The following is a 24,742-nucleotide window of genomic DNA, read 5'->3' on the forward strand; positions in this document are numbered from 1 at the left end:
ACAAAATGGAGAAAATGGAACTCTTAATGTTAGAGGACAGTGAAACAATAGCTGTACAATATCAATGACTGGGCTTTTAACCCCCCCCCCCTTGTCCATGGAGCCGCCATCTTGCCGTGGATTGTCGCTCCCTGTGATGTCAGGTTTTACGAAGACCCAAGGCTGTCTCGTTTTAACCCATTCATTACAATGTGCTAATCGCACATTGTAATGGATGAGGAAAATCCCAATATACTGCCATACTGTAGTATGGCAGTATATGATAGGATCAATCAGACAACCTAGGGTTAAAATACCCTAGGAAGTCTGAAAAATAGTAAAAGTAAAAATAAAGAAAAGTTTAAAAAAAAATTATAAAAAAACCTAAAAATTCTAATTACCCCCCTTTCCCTAGAACTGATATGAATATTAATAAACAGTAAAAATCATAAACACATTAGGTATTGCCACATCCAAAAATGTTGGCTCTATCAAAATGTAGTAACGTTTTTTCACTGCGTTTAACCCCGTAATAAAAAATAGTGCCCAAAGTCGAAAATGGCACTTTTTTGCCATTTTGAAAAATATAAAAAATATTTTAATAATTTTTGTACAGGAGGTTTTAATTTTTGTATAAAAAAACATTATAAAACCTATACAAATGTGGTATCCCAATGATTGCACCAACCCAAAGGATAAAGTAGACATGTAATTTGTGGCGCACAGTGAAAGCTGTAAAATCCAAACCAACAAGAAAACGTTGCAAATGCGTTTTTACACAATTTTCCCTGCACTACAAGGCATGGAATATTCAATACCATCACTATGAAGTACAATTTGTTACGCAAACAATAAGCCATCGCAGAGCTCTTTATGGGGAAAAATAAAAAGCTATAGATTTTTGAAGGTGGTGAGTGAAAAATGGAAGTGAAAAAACTAAAAAGGGCCAGGTCGTTAAGGGGTTAATATAGATAGTTAGACTTTTCTGAATTTATCGTATCAAAAAAGGGGGGAGGGGTTTGTTTATTTGTGAATTCTTGCCTCAACTCCATTCTGCTAGATGACATCAGTGAGGAAAATGAAAATAAAAATATTACTAGGGGTCTGTTATAAGGCTCCAAATGTAATAGAGGCAGTTGAGGTACTGCTGGTAAGTCAATTAGATGCAGCCTCAAAATACGTTAAAGTACTCTTTATGAGATAATCCAATTACCCTGACTGCGGAGCAAAACTTGCAGGTCCTTCAAAGACATAAAGTTTTTCTCAATAACAAAAGACAATTGCCTAGTCCTGGAGCAAACAAGAGGGGGGCATTACAGGTTAGCTGGCTCCCTGGGTAATGGCGGCCACAATATTATTTATTTTGAATTATCTTTCATGGTTAGTAGAGGGGCAGCAGACACTTTAAGGACACATTTTCAGCAGCCAAGGGAGGACCTTAATGGCAAAAGCTGGGAGAATTTTCTCAAAACCAAAGCCCCCAACCCACCCATAATCGGATGTTTTCAAAAATCTTCTATAAAGGTCCGGTGAAAATCACATACCATATGGCAAAAAGCATAAGAGGAACAAAGAAAAACCAATGTGGTTAACTAGTACTGTAAGGAGAGCAATAAATAAGAAGGTTAAGGCATTTCAGTTGTTAAAACACACAGGTAGCAATGAGGATTATAGATAAAAAAAAATAATTATGTGACAAACAGACAAAGGCAGCAAAAATAGGGATTGGAAGAAAAATTGCCAAGGAAAGTAAAAATAATTCCAAATTATTTTTCAGATATATTAATAACAAGAAACTAAAAATGGAGAAAAATAAAATTTGGGGGTCATGGTGGTGGGAGATGAGGAAAGGGCCAATCCATTGAATGTTACCTTCTCAACTACCTATGGTAGAAGACATGATAAGGAATAGTGCAGATCCTCTTTTGAATGAACAATTTAACACAGGAAGAAATGCATCGCCACCTCAAACTAAAATAGACAAATCACTGGATTCAGATGGTATACAACCCTGGGTACTGCATGAATTATGTACTGTAATAGACAAAGGATTATTTTTAATATTTAGTGATTCAGTAAGGCTGGTTCTGTCCCACAGGATTGGTGCACAGCAAATGCGGTGCCAATATACAAAAAAAGATAAAAATGGTGCCGTGCCTTATTTGGGAATCACACTGACTTGCCCTAACTAATCGGTTATAGCAAATTTCTATCCCCTCTTTCAAATCGAAGAAACTCAAAGGGTATTCCCACCTGCCTATATATTGTATTTGGCGCTTTTCCAAAATCATAGTATATAAGGCTGGAAAAAGACGCAAGTCCATCAAGTCCAACCTTTAAGAATTAAATAAATGTTTTATCCCCATAACCTGTGATATTTTTGCTCTCCAGAAAGGCATCCAGGCCTCTCTTGGACATGTACATAGAGTCCGCCATAACAACCTCCTGCGGCAGAGAGTTCCATAGTTTCACTGCTCTTACAGTAAAGAACCTTTGTCTATGTTAATGGTAAAATCGCCTCTCCTCTAGGCGTAGAGGATGCCCCCTTGTCCTGGTCACAGGCCTAGGTATAAAAAGATCTTTGGAGAGATCCTTGTACTGCCCGTTCAGGTATTTGTACATTGTAATGAGGTCTCCCCTCAGTCGTCTTTTTTCTAAACGGAATAATCCCAAATTTTGTAATCTGTCATTGTATTCTAATCCCCCCATTCCCCTAATAATCCTGGTTGCTCTCCTCTGCACCCGTTCCAGCTCTACTATATCCTTTTTATACACTGGTGCCCAAAACTGTGTACAATATTCCATGTGTGGTCTGACCATCGATTTGTATAAGGGCAAAACTATGTCTTTATCATGAGAATCTATTCCTCTCTTAAAACATCCCATAATTTTATTTGCTTTGGCAGCAGCTGCCTGGCTCTGGTCACTAAAATTAAGTTTACCATCCACCAATACCCCCAAGTCCTTTTCAGCTTCAGTTTTACTAAGTAATTGACCGTTTAGCACATAATTATACTTTTTGTTTCCATGGCCCAAGTGCATAACTTTACATTTATCTACAGTAAACCTGATCAACCATTTCTCTGCCCACTCCTCAAGCTTCCACAAATCCCTCTGTAATGCTAAACTATCGACCTCAGTATTTATTACTTTACACAGCTTAGTGTCATCTGCAAATATTGAAACTTGACTGTGTAAACCCACTACAAGGTCATTAATAAAAATATTAAAAAGAAGTGGCCTCAATACTGACCCCTGTGGCACTCCACTAGTAACCTCAACCCAATCTGAGAATGTGCCATTAATGACGACCCTCTGTTTTCTATCACTAAGACAATTACTTACCCAAATACACAGATTTTCTCCTATTCCCAGCAGTCTCATTTTATATACCAACAGGGCCGGATTAAGGTTGGTGGGGGCCCTTGGGCGCAAAATCTGGTGGAGGCCCCCACTAAGTGTAGCGTACACACACGTCCTCCTGCTTCCTTTCCACTATCCCAGCAGTAACACAGCTACATACAGCCGCCTCATCCCAGTAACACTGCTACATACAGACGCCTCACCCCAGTACACAGCTACATACAGCCACCTCACCCCCAGTAACACAGCTACATACAGCCACCTCGCCCCCAGTAACACAGCTACATACAGCCGCCTCACCCCAGTAACACAGCTACATACAGCCGCCTCACCCCAGTAACACTGCTACATACAGCCGCCTCATCCCCTATAACACAGCTACATACAGCCGCCTCACCCCAGTAACACAGCTACATACAGACGCCTCACCCCAGTAACACAGCTACATACAGCCGCCTCACCCAAGTAACACTGCTACATACAGCCGCCTCACCCCAGTAACACTGCTACATACAGACGCCTCACCCCAGTAACACTGCTACATACAGCCGCCTCACCCCAGTAACACTGCTACATACAGCCGCCTCACCCCAGTAACACAGCTACATACAGCCGCCTCGCCCCCAGTAACACAGCTACATACAGCCGCCTCGCCCCCAGTAACACAGCTACATACAGCAGCCTCACCCTCAGTAACACAGCTACATACAGCCGCCTCATCCCCAGTAACACAGCTACATACAGCCGCCTCACCCCAGTAACACAGCTACATACAGCCGCCTCACCCCAGTAACACTGCTACATACAGCCGCCTCACCCCAGTAACACTGCTACATACAGACGCCTCACCCCAGTAACACTGCTACATACAGCCGCCTCATCCCCAGTAACACCACTACATACAGCCGCCTCATCCCCAGTAACACCACTACATACAGCCGCCTCATCCCCAGTAACACCACTACATACAGCCGCCTCATCCCCAGTAACACCACTACATACAGCCGCCTCATCCCCAGTAACACTGCTACATACAGCGGCGACAGCACAAAACATATATATATGTACATATGTATATATATATAGAGTATATACATATATTCCATATACACAGTATATACAAAAACCACATCATTCACATATATATAAATGTACACACATATATGCTTATATAAATATATGCGTGTATAAACACAGTATATGCATCTATACACAGTATATACATATATACACAGTAGATGCATCTATACACAGTATATACATATATACACAGTATATACATCTATACACAGTATATACATATATACACAGTAGATGCATATATACACAGTATATACATATATACACAGTAGATGCATAAATACACAGTATATACATATATACACAGTAGATGCATAAATACACAGTATATACATATATACACAGTAGATGAATATATACACAGTATATACATATATACACAGTAGATGCATATATACACATATACACAGTAGATGCATATATGCACAGCATATACATATATACACATTTACACAGTAGATGCATATATGCACAGCATATACATATATACACATTTACACAGTAGATGAATGTATATACAGTATATACATATATACTCAGTAGATGCATAAATACACAGTATATACATATATACACAGTAGATGCATAAATACACAGTATATACATATATACACAGTAGATGCATAAATACACAGTATATACATATATACACAGTAGATGAATATATACACTGTATATACATATATACACATATACACTGTATATACACATATACACTGTATATACACATATACACTGTATATACACTGTATATACATATATACACACACAGAAAAACACATATGTATATACTTACCTGTTAGGGTTGACCAGGTGCCTGTTTGTTCGGGCGGGTGGGGGGTCTTGCCAGTGCTTGTTCGCCAGGGGGGGGGGGAGTCGGTCGGTTGCTTATTCGGCCGGGAAGGGGGGGGGGGTTGGCGGGTGCATGTTTCGTGCGGGGGACGGGGACGGGGTGTTGAGCGGGGAGTGAGCTGAGCGGGGAGCGGGGGGTGAGCGAGCTGAGGGGGGAGCAGGGGGGGGTGAGAGCGGGGAGCCGGGGTGAGAGAGGGGAGCGGGGGGTGGTGAGCGAGCTGAGCGGGGAGCGGGGGGGTGGTGAGCGAGGGGAGCGGGGGGTGGTGAGCTGAGCGAGCGGAGCGGGGGGTGGTGAGCTGAGCGAGGGGAGCGGGGGGTGGTGAGCTGAGCGAGCGGAGCGGGGGGTGGTGAGCTGAGCGAGCGGAGCGGGGGGGGTGAGCGAGCGAACTTTATGCAGGGGCTGGATCGCCGGGGAGGCGCTCACCTATGCCCGGAGGCGGAGGGCGGCGTTCGGCTCATGAGGGGGGGCACGGGAGGTGCGATCTGGTGGGGGCCCCTAGGGGGGGCAAGATGGTGGGGGCCCCGGGGCTAGAGCCCCGGGAGCCCTGCCTATAATCCGGCCCTGTATACCAACCTTTTATGTGGCACGGTGTCAAATGCTTTTGAAAAGTCCAGATATGCAACACCACAGCATCTCCCAGATCCAGTCTTGAACTTACCTCCTCGTAGAAACCAATCAGATTAGTCTGACAGGACCGTTCTCTCATAAACCCATGCTGACGCTGGGTTATAAGGTTGTGTGAGATACTCCAGGATAACATCTCTAACAAACCCCTCAAATATTTTCCCCACCACGAAAGTTAGACTCACGGGTCTGTAGTTTCCAGGATCGCTATTTGATCCTTTTTTGTATATTGGTACCACATTTGCTATGCGCCAGTCCTGTGGAACATAACCAGTCCTCAGTGAATCTTCAAATATTAAAAATAACGGTCTGTCTATCACGGTACATAGTTCATGCAAAACCCGGGGGTGTATGCCATCTGGCCCCGGTGATTTATCTATCTTAGTGCTTGCGAGGCGGCGCCGTACCTCTTCCTGGGTTAAACTGTTGACATTCCAAAAAGAATTTACATTATTCCTCATTGTGTCTTCCACCAGGGGATTTTCCTTGGTAAAGACAGTTGAGAAGGCGACATTCAGTAGACTGGCCCTTTCCTCATCTCCTTCCACCATGACACCCATGTTATTTCTAAGGGGACCCACACTCTCTGTTTTTAGTTTCTTATCATTTATATACTTGAAAAATAATTTGGGATTATATTTGCTCTCTCTGGCAATTTTTCTCTCAGTCTCTATTTTTGCAGCCTTTATCTGCTTTTTACAGGATTTATTTTTCTCTCCATAATCCTGTAATGCCTCATCGCTACCTTCACGTTTTAGCACCTTAAACGCCTTATCTTTCTCGCTTATTGCTTTCCTTACAAGACTAGTTAGCCACATTGGCTGTTTCTTGTTCCTCTTATGCTTTTTCCCATAAGTTATGTGTTTCTCACAGGACTTTTTCAGAATATATGAGAAAAATTCCCATTTTTGGGTGGGGCTTTTGTCTTTGAGAACATTATCCCAGTCTATGCCTTTAAGGTCTTCCCTTAGTTGCTGAAAATTTGCCCTCCTGAAGTTTAGAGTGTTGGTTGCCCCTTCACTAAAGTTCTTAGTAAACCGTAGTACAAAATCAATGATATTATGATCACTATTCCCCAGGTTCCCCCCAACCTGTAGTTTTGATACCCTATCAGGTCTGTTGGTTAGGATAAGGTCCAGCAGTGCCCCCCCTCTTGTTGGCTCTAGGACTATTTGCGACAGGTAATTGTCTTTTGTTGTTGACAAGAACCTGCTACCTTTGAAGGACCTGCATGTTTCTGCCCCCCAGTCAATATCTGGGTAATTGAAGTCCCCCATGATAAGTACTTCACCATGCTTTGAAGCCGCATCCATTTCACTTATCAGCATTTCCTCTGTTGCCCCCATTATATTTGGAGCCTTATAACAAACCCCTAGTAATATTTTAGTATTTTTTTTCCCTCCTCTTATCTCAACCCATAGGGACTCCACATTTGCATTTGTGTTACCGATGTCATCTCGCAAGACAGGCTTGAGGCAAGAATTCACATATAAACAAACCCATCCCCCTTTTTTATTTATACGATCCTTTCTAAAAAGACTATAACCATCTATAGCAACAGCCCAGTCATAGCTACTGTCCAGCCATGTCTCGCTGATACCCACTATATCATATTTCCGCTCCAACATCAAGAGTTCCAGTTCCTCCATTTTGTTTGTGAGGCTTCTGGCATTTGTGTACATACACTTTACATGGTTTTCCCTGTCTGTATTCCTTTTGTTCTTATTCCCCAATCTCATTCCAGCCCCCCTTCCTCCCCCATGGAGTATGACTCTTCCCAGCTCTCCATGTACACTGTCTATTTGCCCTGCACAAGTGTAGTTGCCCTCCCCACAGGTCTCTAATAGAGATGAGCGAGCACTAAAATGCTCGGGTACTCGTTATTCGAGACGAACTTTTCCCGATGCTCGAGTGCTCGTCTCGAATAACGAACCCCATTGAAGTCAATGGGAGACTCGAGCATTTTTCAAGGGGACCAAGGCTCTGCACAGGGAAGCTTGGCCAAACACCTGGGAACCTCAGAAAAGGATGGAAACACCACGGAAATGGACAGGAAACAGCAGGGGCAGCATGCATGGATGCCTCTGAGGCTGCTTAATCGCACCATTATGCCAAAATTATGGGCAACAGCATGGCCATGACAGAGTGACAGAATGAAGCTAGATAGCATCTAAAACATCCAATAATTGACCCTGACACTATAGGGGACGGCATGCAGAGGCAGCGGCAGCAGGCTAGAGAGTGGCATGGCGACATACCCTAAATGGACTCAGGCTTCAAACGAATGGGTGGCAGAGAGGAACCAAAGGAGGTGAGCAAGAAGCGCTCAAATAATATCGGTACATGATAAAAGTTTGCCAGTATATTTTGTGGATTACACAGCAGGGTGGCGACAAAGTTAACATGGAAGCCATGAAAACAACCCAAAATTCTGCCTGACACAGCTCGTTTGATAAGGGGACCATGTATGGAGGCAGTGAACTAGTAGTAGATTAAAGGTGCTGCAGTTAAAACTATGTTAGTTGGATCTTGGCATGGAGTTGGCGCTCCGCTGCCAGGCGAGCTTTCGCCAATCCAAGCCCCTGTCTCTAGGCTACTCCCCAAACAGCACTTCTAAGAACCTTTTGTATAAGATCAAGTGTAGTAGCGTTCTTATAAGTTTAGGATATGCCGGGTGAGGGGAATGTAAACAGATGCGCAAGAAGCGCTGAAATAATATCGGTAAATGATAAAAGTTTGCAAGTATATTTTGTGGATTACACAGCAGGGTGGCGACAAAGTTAACAAGTTTGATGTGGAATGCCCTGTAATAGCTCTTGGGCGGTGTGCCTTTTATCGCCTAGGCTCAGCAGTTTGAGCACCGCCTGCTGTCGCTTAGCGACGGCACTGCTGCTGTGCCTAGAGCTACCGACTGATGGCGCCATGCCCACGGATGGTAATTCGTCGGAGGAGGAGGTGGAGGAGGGTTGGGAGGAGGTATAGTAGGCCTTTGAGACCTGGACCGAGGTAGGCCCCGCAATTCTCTGCGTCGGCAGTATATGACCAGCCCCAGGGTCAGACTCGGTCCCAGCCTGCACCAAGTTAAGTGTAGTAGCGTTCTTATAAGTTTGGGATATGGCGGGTGAGGGGAATGTAAACAGATGCGCAAGAAGCGGCTGATGCGCATGGAGCTGGCGCTCCGCTGCCAGGCGAGCTTTCGCCAATCCAAGCCCCTGTCTCTAGGCTACTCCCCAAACAGCACTTCTAAGAACCTTTTGTATAAGATCAAGTGTAGTAGCGTTCTTATAAGTTTAGGATATGCCGGGTGAGGGGAATGTAAACAGATGCGCAAGAAGCGCTGAAATAATATTGGTAAATGATAAAAGTTTGCCAGTATATTTTGTGGATAACACAGCAGGGTGGCGACAAAGTTAACAACTTTGATGTGGAATCCATGAAAACAACCCAAATTTCTGCCTGACACACCTCGTTTGATAAAGGGACGATGTATGGAGGCAGCTATATGGACGACTTTTGGAGGTAGCAATGGAGACAACGTGTGGAGGCTGCTATGGAGACAATTTAATTTGGATAGTGCCTGTATGTGGCAGTCCCAAAAATTTTTCAAACCAGAGGAGCAGGTAGGTGGCCCTCCAGTAAAATGGAATAGATTGAGTGCCTGTATGTGGCAGTCCAAAAAAATTTTCAAACCAGAGGAGCAGGTAGGTGGCCCTCCAGAAAAATTGAATAGATTGAGTGCCTGTATGTGGCACTCCCAAAAATTGTTTAAAACAGAGGACCGGGTAGGTGGCCCTCCAGAAAAATTGAATAGATTGAGTGCCTGTATGTGGCACTCCCAAAAATTGTTTAAAACAGAGGACCGGGTCGGTGGCCCTCCAGAAAAATTAAATGCATAAAGTACTATAGCTAGAGCCAGTGGGCCCTGTCAAAAAATAGCCAGTTTCCTCTGCTTTACTGTACAAAGAGGAGGAGAAGGAGGAAAATGAGGAGGAGGAGGAGTGGATCAATTATTCAGGTTGAGCTTCCTTCACCTGGTGGAGATTGGAAATTATGAGAAATCCAGGCTTTATTCATCTTAATAAGCGTCAGCCTGTCAGCGCTGTCAGTCGACAGGCGTGTACGCTTATCGGTGATGATGCCACCAGCTGCACTGAAAACCCGCTCGGACAAGACGCTAGCGGCAGGGCAGGCAAGAACCTCCAAGGCGTACAGCGCCAGTTCGTGCCACATGTCCAGCTTTGAAACCCAGTAGTTGTAGGGAGCTGTGTGATCATTTAGGACGATGGTATGGTCAGCTACGTACTCCCTCACCATCTTTCTGTAAAGATCAGCCCTACTCTGCCGAGACTCGGGATAGGTGACAGTGTCTTGCTGGGGTGACATAAAGCTGGCAAAAGCCTTGTAAAGCGTACCCTTGCCAGTGCTGGACAAGCTGCCTGCTCGCCTACTCTCCCTCGCTACTTGTCCCGCAGAACTACGCACTCTGCCGCTAGCGCTGTCAGAAGGGAAATACTGTTTCAGCTTGTGAACCAGGGCCTGCTGGTATTCATGCATTCTCACACTCCTTTCCTCTGCAGGGATGAGAGTGGAAAGATTTTGCTTGTACCGTGGGTCCAGGAGAGTGAACACCCAGTAATCGGTGCTGGAATAAATTCTTTGAACGCGAGGGTCACGGGATAGGCAGCCTAGCATGAAATCTGCCATATGCGCCAGAGTACCAACGCGTAAGAATTCACTCCCCTCACTGGCCTGACTGTCCATTTCCTCCTCCTCCAACTCCTCCAACTCCTCTTCTTCTGCCCATACACGCTGAACAGTGAAGGACTCAACAATGGTCCCCTCTTGTGTCTCGCCAACATTCTCCTCCTCTTCCTCCTCATCCTCCTCCACCTCCACCTCCTCCGATATGCGCTGAGAAACAGACCTAAGGGTGCTTTGGCTATCAACAAGGGAATCTTCTTCCCCCGTCTCTTGTGACGAGCGCAAAGCTTCCGACTTCATGCTGATCAGAGAGTTTTTCAACAGGCCAAGCAGCGGGATGGTGAGGCTGATGATGGCGGCATCGCCACTGACCATCTGTGTTGACTCCTCAAAGTTACTCAGCACCTGACAGATATCAGACATCCACGTCCACTCCTCATTGTAGACTTGAGGAAGCTGACTGACCTGACTACCAGTTCTGGTGGAAGTTGACATCTGGCAGTCTACAATGGCTCGGCACTGCTGGTAAACTCTGGATAACATGGTCAGTGTTGAATTCCACCTCGTGGGCACGTCGCACAACAGTCGGTGAGCGGGCAGTTGGAGGCGGCGCTGCGCTGCCCTGAGAGTGGCAGCATCTGTGCTGGACTTCCTGAAATGCGCACAGATGCGGCGCACCTTCGTGAGCAAATCTGACAGATTGGGGTATGTCTTGAGGAAACGCTGAACTATCAGATTTAACACATGGGCCAGGCATGGCACATGTGTCAGTCTGCCGAGTTGCAGAGCCGCCACCAGGTTACGGCCGTTGTCACACACAACCATGCCTGGCTTCAGGTTCAGCGGTGCCAGCCACAGATCAGTCTGCGCCGTGATGCCCTGTAATAGCTCTTGGGCGGTGTGCCTTTTATCGCCTAGGCTCAGCAGTTTGAGCACCGCCTGCTGTCGCTTAGCAACGGCACTGCTGCTGTGCCTAGAGCTACCGACTGATGGCGCCGTGCCCACGGATGGTAGTTCGGAGGAGGAGGTGGAGGAGGGGTGGGAGGAGGAAGAGGCATAGTAGGCCTGAAACACCTGGACCGAGGTAGGCCCCGCAATCCTCGGCGTCGGCAGTATATGACCAGCCCCAGGGTCAGACTCGGTCCCAGCCTCCACCAAGTTAACCCAATGTGCCGTCAGCGATATATAGTGGCCCTGCCCGGCAGCACTCGTCCACGTGTCCGTGGTCAGGTGGACCTTGTCAGAAACGGCGTTGGTCAGGGCACGGGTGATGTTGTCTGACACGTGCTGGTGCAGGGCTGGGACGGCACATCGGGAAAAGTAGTGGCGGCTGGGGACCGAATACCGAGGGGCGGCCGCCGCCATGAGGTTGCGAAAGGCCTCGGTCTCTACTAGCCTATAGGGCAGCATCTCCAGGCTAAGCAATCTGGAGATGTGCACATTAAGGGCTTGGGCGTGCGGGTGGGTTGCACTATATTTGCGTTTCCGCTCCAGCGTCTGGGGTATGGAGAGCTGAACGCTGGTGGATGCTGTGGAGGATCGTGGAGGCGACGATGGGGTTTTTGTGGCAGGGTCCTGGGCAGGGGGCTGACTATCAGCTGACACAGGGGAAGGAGCAGTGGTGTGCACGGCCGGAGGTGAACGGGCTTGTTGCCACTGAGTGGGGTGTTTAGCATTCATATGCCTGCGCATACTGGTGGTAGTTAAGCTAGTAGTGGTGGAACCCCTGCTGAGCCTGGTTTGGCAAATGTTGCACACCACAGTCCGTCGGTCATCCGGTGTTTCCTTAAAGAACCTCCAGACTTCTGAAGATCTAGCCCTCGCCGCAAGAGCCCTCGCCATGGGAGCTTCACTAGTTGACACATTTGGCGCTGATGCACCAGCTCTGGCCCTGCCTCTCCGTCTGGCCCCACCACTGCCTCTTCCAACCTGTTCTGGTCGAGGACTCTCCTCCGTCTCAGAAGCACTGTGTTCACCCGGCCTCTCAACCCAGCTTGGGTCTGTCACCTCATCATCCTCCGATCCCTCAGTCTGCTCCCCCCTCGGACTTCCTGCCCTGACAACAACTTCCCCACTGTCTGACAACCGTGTCTCCTCATCGTCGGACACCTCTTTACACACTTCCACTACGTCAAGAAGGTCATCATCACCCACAGACTGTGACTGGTGGAAAACCTGGGCATCGGAAAATTGCTCAGCAGCAACCGGACAAGTGGTTTGTGACTGTGGAAAGGGTCCAGAAAACAGTTCCTCAGAGTATGCCGGTTCAAATGCCAAATTTTCCTGGGAGGGGGCAGACTGGGGGGGAGGAGGCTGAGGTGCAGGAGCTGGAGGAGTGGCGATTTCGGTGACATGGGTGGACTGCGTGGAAGACTGACTGGTGGACAAATTGCTCGAAGCATTGTCAGCAATCCACGACATCACCTGTTCGCACTGTTCTGGCCTCAACAGTGCTCTACCACGAGTCCCAGTAACTTCAGACATGAACCTAGGGAGTGTAGCTCTGCGGCGTTCCCCTGCTCCCTCATAAGCAGGTGGTGTCTCACCCCGGCCAGGACCACGGCCTCTGACCCCTGCAGTAGTTGGACGCCCACGTCCCCGCCCTCGTCCTCTACCCCTAGCCCTCGGGTTAAACATTTTTAAAATGAGAGTTATAGCTTTAATTTTTTTTTAACTTTTTTTGTGTTTTTTTTTTTTTTTTGTGTTTTTGAGTTTTTAAAACCAAACAATGCTATCCTATTTCTATGGCTATTTTCTAGCCAAGTATGAAAGCACACTACTATGCCAGATGAGATGACACTGAGTTATTAAACAAAATAAACGTAAAATAAAAAAGGACAAATGGCAGACTGTGCCTAATTGAAATCCAACCCCTACTAAATTTTCCCACTTCGGTCTTTGCAATGGATATGTGCGTCACTAAGCGCAAAACACAGCGGTCGCAAGTCTCACTACAAATTGCTCACAATTGGCTAGTAGATGCACTGCAGCAAGTACAGCCACCAGCAGATCAACCAGAAATCAAATATATAACGCTACTGTAGGCGTAAGCCGTTTGGATTCTCCTATGGCTATTTTCTAGCCAAGTATGAAAGCACACTACTATGCCAGATGAGATGACGCTGAGTTATTAAACAAAATAAACGTAAAATAAAAAAGGACAAATGGCAGACTGTGCCTAATTGAAATCCAACCCCTACTAAATTTTCCCACTTCGGTCTTTGCAATGGATATGTGCGTCACTAAGCGCAAAACACAGCGGTCGCAAGTCTCACTACAAATTGCTCACAATTGGCTAGTAGATGCACTGCAGCAAGTACAGCCACCAGCAGATCAACCAGAAATCAAATATATAACGCTACTGTAGGCGTAAGCCGTTTGGATTCTCCTATGGCTATTTTCTAGCCAAGTATGAAAGCACACTACTATGCCAGATGAGATGACGCTGAGTTATTAAACAAAATAAACGTAAAATAAAAAAGGACAAATGGCAGACTGTGCCTAATTGAAATCCAACCCCTACTAAATTTTCCCACTTCGGTCTTTGCAATGGATATGTGCGTCACTAAGCGCAAAACACAGCGGTCGCAAGTCTCACTACAAATTGCTCACAATTGGCTAGTAGATGCACTGCAGCAAGTACAGCCACCAGCAGATCAACCAGAAATCAAATATATAACGCTACTGTAGGCGTAAGCCGTTTGGATTCTCCTATGGCTATTTTCTAGCCAAGTATGAAAGCACACTACTATGCCAGATGAGATGACGCTGAGTTATTAAACAAAATAAACGTAAAATAAAAAAGGACAAATGGCAGACTGTGCCTAATTGAAATCCAACCCCTACTTAATTTTCCCACTTCGGTCTTTGCAATGGATATGTGCGTCACTAAGCGCAAAACACAGCGGTCGCAAGTCTCACTACAAATTGCTCACAATTGGCTAGTAGATGCACTGCAGCAAGTACAGCCACCAGCAGATCAACCAGAAATCAAATATATAACGCTACTGTAGGCGTAAGCCGTTTGGATTCTCCTATGGCTATTTTCTAGCCAAGTATGAAAGCACACTACTATGCCAGATGAGATGACGCTGAGTTATTAAACAAAATAAACGTAAAATAAAAAAGGACAAATGGCAGACTGTGCCTAATTGAAATCCAACCCCTACTAAATTTTCCCACTTCGGTCTTTGCAATGGATATGTGCGTCACTAAGCGCAAAACACAGCGGTCGCAAGTCTCACTACAAATTGCTCACAATTGGCTAGTAGATGCACTGCAGCAAGTACAGCCACCAGCAGATCAACCAGAAATCAAATATATAACGCTACTGTAGGCGTAAGCCGTTTGGATTCTCCTATGGCTATTTTCTAGCCAAGTATGAAAGCACACTACTATGCCAGATGAGATGACGCTGAGTTATTAAACAAAATAAACGTAAAATAAAAAAGGACAAATGGCAGACTGTGCCTAATTGAAATCCAACCCCTACTAAATTTTCCCACTTCGGTCTTTGCAATGGATATGTGCGTCACTAAGCGCAAAACACAGCGGTCGCAAGTCTCACTACAAATTGCTCACAATTGGCTAGTAGATGCACTGCAGCAAGTACAGCCACCAGCAGATCAACCAGAAATCAAATATATAACGCTACTGTAGGCGTAAGCCGTTTGGATTCTCCTATGGCTATTTTCTAGCCAAGTATGAAAGCACACTACTATGCCAGATGAGATGACACTGAGTTATTAAACAAAATAAACGTAAAATAAAAAAGGAAAAATGGCAGACTGTGCCTAATTGAAATCCAACCCCTACTAAATTTTCCCACTTTGGTGTTTGAGGTGGATATGTGTGCCACTAAGAGCTAAACACAACGGTAGCAAGTCCCCCTGCTAATTCCTCACAAAATGGTACTAGATGCAAATAAAAAAAAAAAAAGTAGAACGTTATTGTAGCCCTAAGAAGGGCTGTTGGGTTCTTGGAGAATCACTCCTGCCTAACAGTAAGCTAATAGAACACCCTAACGCTTTCCCTGACCAGCAGCAGCTCTCTCCCTAGCGGCATCCAGACACAGAATGATCTGAGCAGCGCGGGCAGCGGCTAGTCTATCCCAGGGTCACCTGATCTGGCCAGCCAACCACTGCTATCGACGTGTAAGGGTACCACGTCATGCTGGGTGGAGTGCAGAGTCTCCTGGCTTGTGATTGGCTCTGTTTCTGGCCGCCAAAAAGCAAAACGGCGGGAGCTGCCATTTTCTCGAGCGGGCGAAGTATTCGTCCGAGCAACGAGCAGTTTCGAGTACGCTAATGCTCGAACGAGCATCAAGCTCGGACGAGCATGTTCGCTCATCTCTAGTCTCTAATTTAAACACTCCTCCAACCTTCTAGCCATTTTTTCCCCCAAAACAGCTGCACCGTCCCCATTGAGGTGCAGCCCATCCCTACTGTAGAGCCTGTAGCCGACAGAAAAGTCAGCCCAGTTCTCCATGAACCCAAAACCCTCCTTCCTACACCAACTTTTGAGCCACTTATTTACCTCCCTGATCTCCCGCTGCCTTTCTGGTGTGGCACGTGGTACAGGCAGTATTTTGGAGAAAACTACCTTTGAGGTCCTTGCCCTGAGCTTATGGCCTAAATCCCTGAAATCATTTTTAAGGACCTTCCACCTACCTGTTACTTTGTCATTAGTGCCAATGTGGACATGACTGCTGTTCCTCACCAGCCCCTCCCAGTAATTTGTCAACCCTATCCGCAACATGCCGAACCCGAGCACCCGGCAAACAACACACTGTTCGGTATGCACGGTCTTTGTGACAGATTGCCCTGTGTGTTCCCCTAATAATCGAATCTCCCACTCCCAGTACCTGTCTTACATTGCCTGTGCTCCCATTACCCTTCTTACCGGAGCAGACAGTCCCCTGGTTTCTAGAGGCCACGTCTTGCTGCAGCATTGCTACCCCCGAGCTGATATCCCCCTCATCCGCCAGCCTGGCAAACTTATTGGGGTGCACCAGATCAGGACTAGACTCCCTACAACTCTTCCCTCTACCCCGCCTTCTACATGTTACCCAACTAGCTGCCCCCTCACTCTGCACCACCATACTTCCCTCCCCATACCCATCTTCCCCAGAGAGTTTGTGCTCCAGGAGCAGCAAACTTCGCTCCATATTGTCAATTGCCCTCAGCCTTGAAACTTGCTCATTTAGATCCAGAATCTGGGCTTCCAGATGAGCAATTTTCTCACATCCCACACAGCAGTTACCTGCTAAAGTCCCTCAAACTTAAGTCCCTTAAACATAAGTCACAATTAGGACTCTGCACACACTTCGGATCAATGCACACTCGCCACCAAGCTCACACACTCGCTTTTCTGATGCTTTTTTATAGGTAATGTGCCACAAAACTCTGCAGAGCTCACTGCAACAAGATCTGGCTATCAAAATGATGATACTCCCCAAAATTTAAAAATGTCTGTGTTTTCTTACCAAACTCTCTATTACACCGCCTCTAAAAAATGTTGACTTCCTTTGTGTGGAAGTGCCAGAAAGGACTGACCACTTTAACTCAACTGGTAGTAGAAGGGGGGCTGGGCTGCTGGTGTCTCAAGCCATATTACATAGCGGCACCTCTTAAAAAGCATAACGTTGTTTCAATGATTTATGGTGCTCTCATACAGTCTGAAACTGAGGGACCTGTTTGCTTTGTCTCCAGATGGGAAAAGGAACCACAAAGCCAATTTTTACCTCAACAGTGGCAAGAAGTGTTCCTCATGGCACTCTTTTACAAGTGTGGGGGAATTGTGGAAATATTATTAGCTTTTGGCACTCAATCCTTTCTGGATTATCTCAATAAAGAGGAAAAACTGTTGACATTTCACATCTTGACAGTTACTAGAGTACACATAGCTAAATAAATGGAAATATAGGGCCCTCCCAGTTACTAAGGGAGATTGTGCAAGGGTTACAGTTTAACGCAAGGGTCTTAATGCAACACATTTTGAAACTCAGAAGACAGAAGCTACCCTGAGGAGTTAGTTCTACTGGGCTAATATGAAAAATGGCATTGAAGCCTGGTGCTGCACATGTCCCTCTTGCACTATAGTCAGGGGAGAATGCCACAATCAATGAGCTATTGTGAGCTGATGCTCTTTGGAGATTGTTGCAATTTATCAAATCAACTTGGAAACAAGCCGATCGGGCCATGTCTACTCAATGACCATCATTGCCACATACAGATCAGGTAGTGGAAGGGGGGCTGGGCTACTGGTTTCTCGAGTCATATTACATATTACAAAAGCGTAAAGTTGTTTCAATGATTTATGGCGCTCTCATACCGTCTGAAACTGAAGGACCTGTTTGCTTTGTCTCCAGATGGGAAAAGGAACTACAAAGCCAATTTTTACCTCAACAGTAAATTACTGTTGAACAATCAGCCTAATAGTAAATTAGATGGGCAGTGGGAGAGTGAGCTATACCTAGTTAGGAACAATCTCTCTCCTGAAGTATACAAGATCTTCAGAGGAGATCATCCAATCCAGGGTATGGATCAAAACTGACCAAAGAAATATCTGATGGCATCTACTCCTCTGCCAGTCACTCCCACATGGGTCTCCTCATGCAGAAAATACTTTTTCTCCCCCAGGTGCTTGATTTGCTGGCTTTTTTACTGAAATTCAAATGGTAATTTCTATGCCAGTCAGTCCCGGACCTGAGAGATTGCAGCCTTGGCTACCGTCAGCAATCTTGATGACAAAGGCACATGATCTTGCGTTCTGAGTCTGAGTTTGATCTGCGTGAGTTGCTACTTTTGGTGTCCAGAATTTAGGTGGACAATGAGGATCCAGTGGAGTTGCGCAGAGTTTGCTGCACAGATCTCAGAGGGAGACCAAAGAAAGTTTACCTTCAAGCATATGATCTTACCCACCAGATGAGCTGAATACCCATGCCTGGTACTTTAATGGGATTTTCTACACCACTGGTTCTTTTTAAGTTCTCATGTTTTGATACTTGGACTTAACACCTGTTAACCCCATATCTGCTGGATACCAAAGAACATTGGTGAAATTACACTCTGCTACAGAACACATATTGCTGCTGCTGACCTGGCTCCTTTCTTCCCAACAATGCTGAATTCTGGTCCATACTGACATTCCTGCAAACCAATGGTATTTACTACTGCTGCAGCCAGCCCTTCTAGCCCTCAAAAGGAAGGAATTGTTTCTAACCCTGCTGTTTAAAGCCTGCCAATAAAAGGAATTGTGAGTTTTTAAACATCTCTGCCTCAGGCTCCTTTCACATGAACATGTGATGGACCAATATCCGGCTGCATAGAGCCGGATATCGATCCACATTGAAACCTATGCACCAGGCCATCGTATGGTGAGGACAACGTGCATCATTCTAACTTTTCCTGTGTTTACAGCTGGGCGCCCTACCTCGCTTTGGAGAGGGATAGAATGAGCAGGGTCCACTTTTCTGGCTCTCCAGCCAAATGTGTGCTACGCCTGGGTCCTGGCCCGGGCATAGCACTTGTTTCTGTGAAGATAACCCCTTTAATAGAGAGGCCATGAAAGTACCTACCATACAGTACTTCAAATGGGGAAAACCCTTTAGTGGTCTATGGTGATAAACTGTCCTAATCTTCTCCAACAACCTTTTTTAACATTGTTAAACCTTTCTACCTAACCCATCGGTTTCTGGATGATAGAAAGAAGTTCTTAGTTACTTAAAGGGGTTACACCCACTATGCTTCACGTTAGGGCAGTATATTCAGGCATGGGGGGTATAATTGGGCCTAGGCTATTTTATACCCTGGAGTATATATTGGCCTCGGCTATTTTATACCCTGGTGTATTCTGTGGCCTTGGACAAACTATACCGGATTGTAAACCAAGCACACTGACATGCTGGTGTGCTCCCTCTAGAAGGATCTGCTATTCTTTTATGCCTTCATTGGGGCCATTACAATGGTGAGCACATGGCCGGGTAGAGGAGGGGTGAGCGCTTCTCACCCCTCCACTCTTCATAGAGATCCGTGTGTCTGACACTGTGTTCTTTCTGGACCATGATCAGATGCCATAGACCTCTGTGGTGCCATATCACGGGCCCACATAGTTGTGTACATGAGGCTTTAATATAGACTGGAAAAGCCATTTAAGTAGACTATAGGCTATTCTAGGTTCCCTTAGAGAAACTGATATTTACTGGCAGAGAAATGTGCTATAGGCATGGAACAGGCAAAATACTTTGAGTACATTGTAGAGAGAGACATGATGAAGATTCAAGTCAGTATGGTTGAAGCAATGCAAGGCTGTGTCATCTTACCAAAAAGTTAGTTAGGGCCTAACTTTGCCAGTATTGCATTACCTATGTCTACCTTATGTCAGGCACCAGATTTCCCTAAAGAAGTTATTGTACAAAATGGTGCAAACTGGGCTGGGGGTTGTAATGTCTCAGGAGATTAATGGAGAGGAGTTTATTTTACCTGAACTTGGAGCTCCAAGTGAGAAAGGAACTCAATGAGGAACACATGATCAAAGTGCAATGTTCGTGTCTGCTGGTATGAAGGAAGACCACTTCAGACTGCTAACTTGAAAGTTTGTTTCTTTTATTGAATGTATTGAAATCAAACATGGACAATTGGACTTTTACATTTGCCTGTATTTGATTTGAGCTACCCAGACTTAGATTACGACTTAATCGAACGTCCTGTTTCATTGTTTCTACACAGGTTTTGAAATAAATACTCCAGATAATTTCGGAAGAACATGCCTTCATGCTGCTGCTGCTGGAGGGTAAGTATTCTTATAGTGCAATATCTATTTGAAGATAATCTGTTCCTCATTAAATGCATTTGTGTGCAAGGATGTGTTTAAAACTTGTTTCTGAACTGAATAACCCCATGTTTCACAACCACCCATTACAAACATTCATATGGAACAATAGGAGTGAGGGCCCTGCTCACAAGAGCTTACAGTCTATGATGAAGGGGTTGACACAAGATGTAAAAGAGATTGTATAAATGTCCAGCCATTCTTTATAAGGGAACAATATAAAATAATTTAATAAATAATCTAAGAAATAAAAATTCTGCTGCTTGAACCAGCCATCAGCCGCCATCTTATTTACTAGGTCCAAGGTGAAAGTGACTACACAGAAGCCTGGAACTTGGTATATATCTGGTGTCTGCCAGATAACAGACGGGAGATAGGACATAGGATGGATTAGTAAAGGGAAAGTTTACATTTCATGCAGTTAGCGAGTGTGATATGCTTGCCTAAAGAGATTGTTTTTAAGCGCACATTTGAAACTTTGGAGGGTGGGTATCAGTCTGAGAATTGGGGGAAGGGCATTCCATAGAATTGCTGCAACTCGGGAGAAGTCCTGGACACGTGCATGAGAGGTTCGAATTAAGGTAGAGATTAATCTAATATCACTGGTAGATCGAAGAGGATGGGAAGGACCATAGACTGAGATGAGAGAAGAGAGATAGGGAGGTGCAGCATTATTCAGAGCTTTGTGGATGAGGGTTATTATTTTAAGGTGAATACGGAAGGAAACAGGCAGCCAGTGCAGTGGCACAAACTAGAGGCATCCATTAAGTGTTTATTGCTTAGTATTCAAAAATATTGAAATTTTAGGATGTTAGTAATTAAAATATTTTAAAAAAGGGCTCAATACTGGTTCATCTTTGCTAGTCCTGTGGGAAATACCGTGTCCTTAAAGAATTCTAAAATATTAGAAATTTGGGTCTTTCTATCAGGGTAATTAATTCCTGTACAGCCTGAAGTTTGTGGCATCTGCACCAAGTGAGTTGTCTATTTGGTGGTTTTAATGCAGTGCTGCAATTTTTCTTGGGTTAAACGGTTTTCATTAACACCTTAATGACACATGACAGAATATTATGTCATGGTGTAGTTAAGTATGAGTAATAATAATAATAATTTTATTTATATAGCGCACACAGATTATGCATAATGAAAAAGATATTGATCAATATGATGAAAGGAAGAAAAAAATTACATTTTTTATATGTACAGGCAGTCCCCGGGTTACATACGAGATTGGTTCTGTAGGATTGTTCTTAAGTTGAATTTGTATGTAAGTCGGAACTGTATATTTTATAATAGTAACTCCAGACAAATGTTTTTATGGTCTCTGTTACAATTGGATTTTAATAATGTCATAAGAACCAGGATTAACAATACAGCTTAATTTCAGACATCTTTAATAACTGTTAGAGCTGTTTATTATAGCCCAGGGCTAAAGTACTGTAAATTAACAACATTCAGTTTGTAACCAGTGGTCGTCTGTAAGTCGGGTGTTTTTAAGTAGGGTACTACCTGTTTTTAAACATAATAAAAGCTATATAAATTTGGTGTCTTTGTGATGGTACTGATCCAAAGAATAAAGGGGAGGTGTCATTTGGAGTGCACAGGGAAAGCAGTAAAAACAAAGCCCACAAGAAAATGGCTAAAATGCGTTTTCTGTAAATGTATCTGCGTTTGTAATTTTTTTCAGCTTCTCGTTACATTATTTAGAATACTTAATGATGAAACTAGCAAATACAATCTGTAACTCAACATGCCCTTATACAGCTCTGTAAATGGGAAAGTAATAAAGTTATGGCTTTGGAAAGGAGGGGAGCAAAAAAGAAATTGAAAAGGGAAATAGACAGCAAAGGGAACCTATCTGCACTTTTTTTTACATATTCTAATAGAACTCTATTAACTCACCCTTCTTTAGCTAACAATTGTTTCTCTTACCTCCCAAAAATCTACTTTATGTTAAATCACCTGGCAACAGAGGGGGCGTGTCCTGCTCGGCCACCTCCTCTTATCTGCTCATCCCTATGTCCCATGCCTCTTCTTAATAATCGAATCTTAGGGAAAAATTACCACACATCGAGGGAGCAATACAGGCGCTTTTTCAATGGCAATGTGATATCTTTGTTTCATAAAATCGCTTGTGTGTCTAACGTGTTTTGGCCACAAATCGCAGACTTTGTAAGGTACAATCAGAAGATAAGAACAATATATTTACATTCCATATACATATACAGATTCACGAAGTCAAATCAGACTTCTTTCCCCGAGGGGAAATTGATGCTTTATCTTCCCTTAAAGACAACCATGATATTGTCATCAGGAGTACAGATAAGGAGGGGGGATATCCGTAGAGAATTGTGTAGATTATGAAAAAGGCTCAAAATATTGGGGCCTATTTACTAAGGGTCCAACGATCACATTTCTGTCGGACTTCCCGACATTTTCGGAATTTGCGCCGCTGTGACAGGGATTTAGCGCAGGATTTAAGATTCAAATTGTGTTGCATCCAATGCTCTTACATACATCGGGAAGAAGATGGTGAACTCCGGCGCACCTGAGCTGGGAATCGACACATGCAGGATATCGGGCGCACTATCTTAGTGAATCGCGGCACAGTGCATTGTCATCGGACAATGCACTTTCGGGAGCTCCGAGGGACCGCATAAATAAATGTGCCCATTCTGTCTGATAAAAATGTATTACAAGTCACTCAAGATAGATTCCTCTCATAATTTTGCTACTGCCTGCAAATCACTTATTGAGGATGCATACATCTTTTCTAACAGTATTACATCCAGTGTTCCCAGTGTTTAACATCTCCCCAAGATTCATAAGGATGAGGGGAGACCCTAGGGTCGTCCAATCATATCTTGTATTGGATCTCTCACTAGTCAATTGTCCCATTACATTGACTTTCCATCGTTTTTATATGTGGTTATCTCTTGTTATCTGATCTTGGCTTTGTTCTATCCACTATCCCTATTTGGACTCTGTACTATACTTGCAATCTCATTGTGACCCCGACCTCTGACCTTGCATTCTGTGTTGTTTGCCAGTCTTGTTTTGTGTCTGCACTGTGGCTTAAGGAGAGTCTGACACCCAGCTACTGCCCACCGCCCAGTAGGGTGGAACCAGTAAATAGGCTGGTGGCAGCTAGGGCTCAGTTTAGGGCTCACCATCCTGTTTGTGCTCCCTTTGCCCCTTGCCACCACACCACAACAGCTGCAGAACATAATACACAAATACCCCAGCTGCTGTAGAAGCAGATAATACACACATCATCTGCTGCAGAACATCATAATACACATCTCAGCTGACACAAAACTTCATAATATATGTCATTTTGTGACGTGACTATTAGAGATGGGCGAATTTGTTGAAATTTGGTTCAACCCATGATTTGATTTGATGCAAAAAAGAACTGCAAAGGTGGCACCAGCAGCAGCAGCATAAGGTCGGAGAGTGGCACGATGATAAATTCTTTAGCTGGTAGCAACATGGGAGGCCAGATTGAGGCACAATGAGGAATTGTGGAGGTGGCAGCAACATGGAAAGCCACAGAGTGTCACAATGATAGTGAGGCAGCGTCAACAGCCGCAGCACGAGCCCACAGAGTGGCACACTGATTGTGAAGGTGGCGGACAATTCCAGTCCCTGGTAAAGATGGTGGGAAGCAGATGGAGCAACTGGCAGCAGATGTGTAGCATCAGGTGATTAGCAGCATCAGAATAGTGGCGGAGGCAGGTAGTTAAAATTCAGACTCATTTCTCAACGTTTGGGGGAGGTGTCATGGCTGATCTAATCTGATGCATAAGGCACTGGTGTGTTGAAATACAAGCCTGATTCATCTTGACAAATGTCAACATGGGTGAACAAGGCAGGTTCTCCTTGGGGTAACGATGGCCCTGCCACACTGAATACTCGCTCTGATGCCACACTACTGGCCGAGCAGGACAGCTTCTCTACTGCAAACTCCGCAAGTTTGGCTGCCCAGTAGTCCAGGGGATCCTCTACCTGGGGTGGTAAAGTGCTGTCCTAGTAGGCCACCACCTTCTGGTACAGGGTCTGTTCCATGTACTGCTGCTGCTGCTGGCGGCTAACCTCCTCACTAGGCGGGTGAAGGAAGCTGCTCATTAACGACTCCAGAGTTAAGCTGCCGCTGATGGAGCTGCTACTGATCCTACCCCCCATCTTCCCACAGCAGCCGTGGCAGTAGTACGTGAGCGATGACTGCCAGAAATCCCCTGGTCAGACCTGACTGAGGATGGACAATGGCGCACATAGGCAGCGGCCAACTGTGTGCACAGTATATTTCTA

General features: G+C 45.0%; 1 protein-coding gene across 3 annotated transcripts in view; it reads left to right on the forward strand.

Annotated features, from left to right (window-relative positions):
* The window catches only part of ANKRD44 (ankyrin repeat domain 44), a 377,775-nt gene that overhangs the window by 89,686 nt on the left and 263,347 nt on the right, over nucleotides 1-24,742 (forward strand). For all 3 annotated transcript variants that reach the window (XR_011849377.1, XM_072120895.1, XM_072120896.1), the window contains exon 12: nucleotides 20,329-20,392. Coding sequence is in view for 2 of the 3 variants with exons in the window: in XM_072120895.1 (XP_071976996.1) it covers nucleotides 20,329-20,392 (64 nt within the window). In the remaining variant the exon portion in view is untranslated. The remainder of the gene's footprint in view (nucleotides 1-20,328; nucleotides 20,393-24,742) is intronic.

This window comes from Engystomops pustulosus, chromosome 8 (genome assembly GCF_040894005.1).
Source record: "Engystomops pustulosus chromosome 8, aEngPut4.maternal, whole genome shotgun sequence".
In the NCBI taxonomy this organism is placed as follows: Eukaryota; Metazoa; Chordata; class Amphibia; order Anura; family Leptodactylidae; genus Engystomops; species Engystomops pustulosus.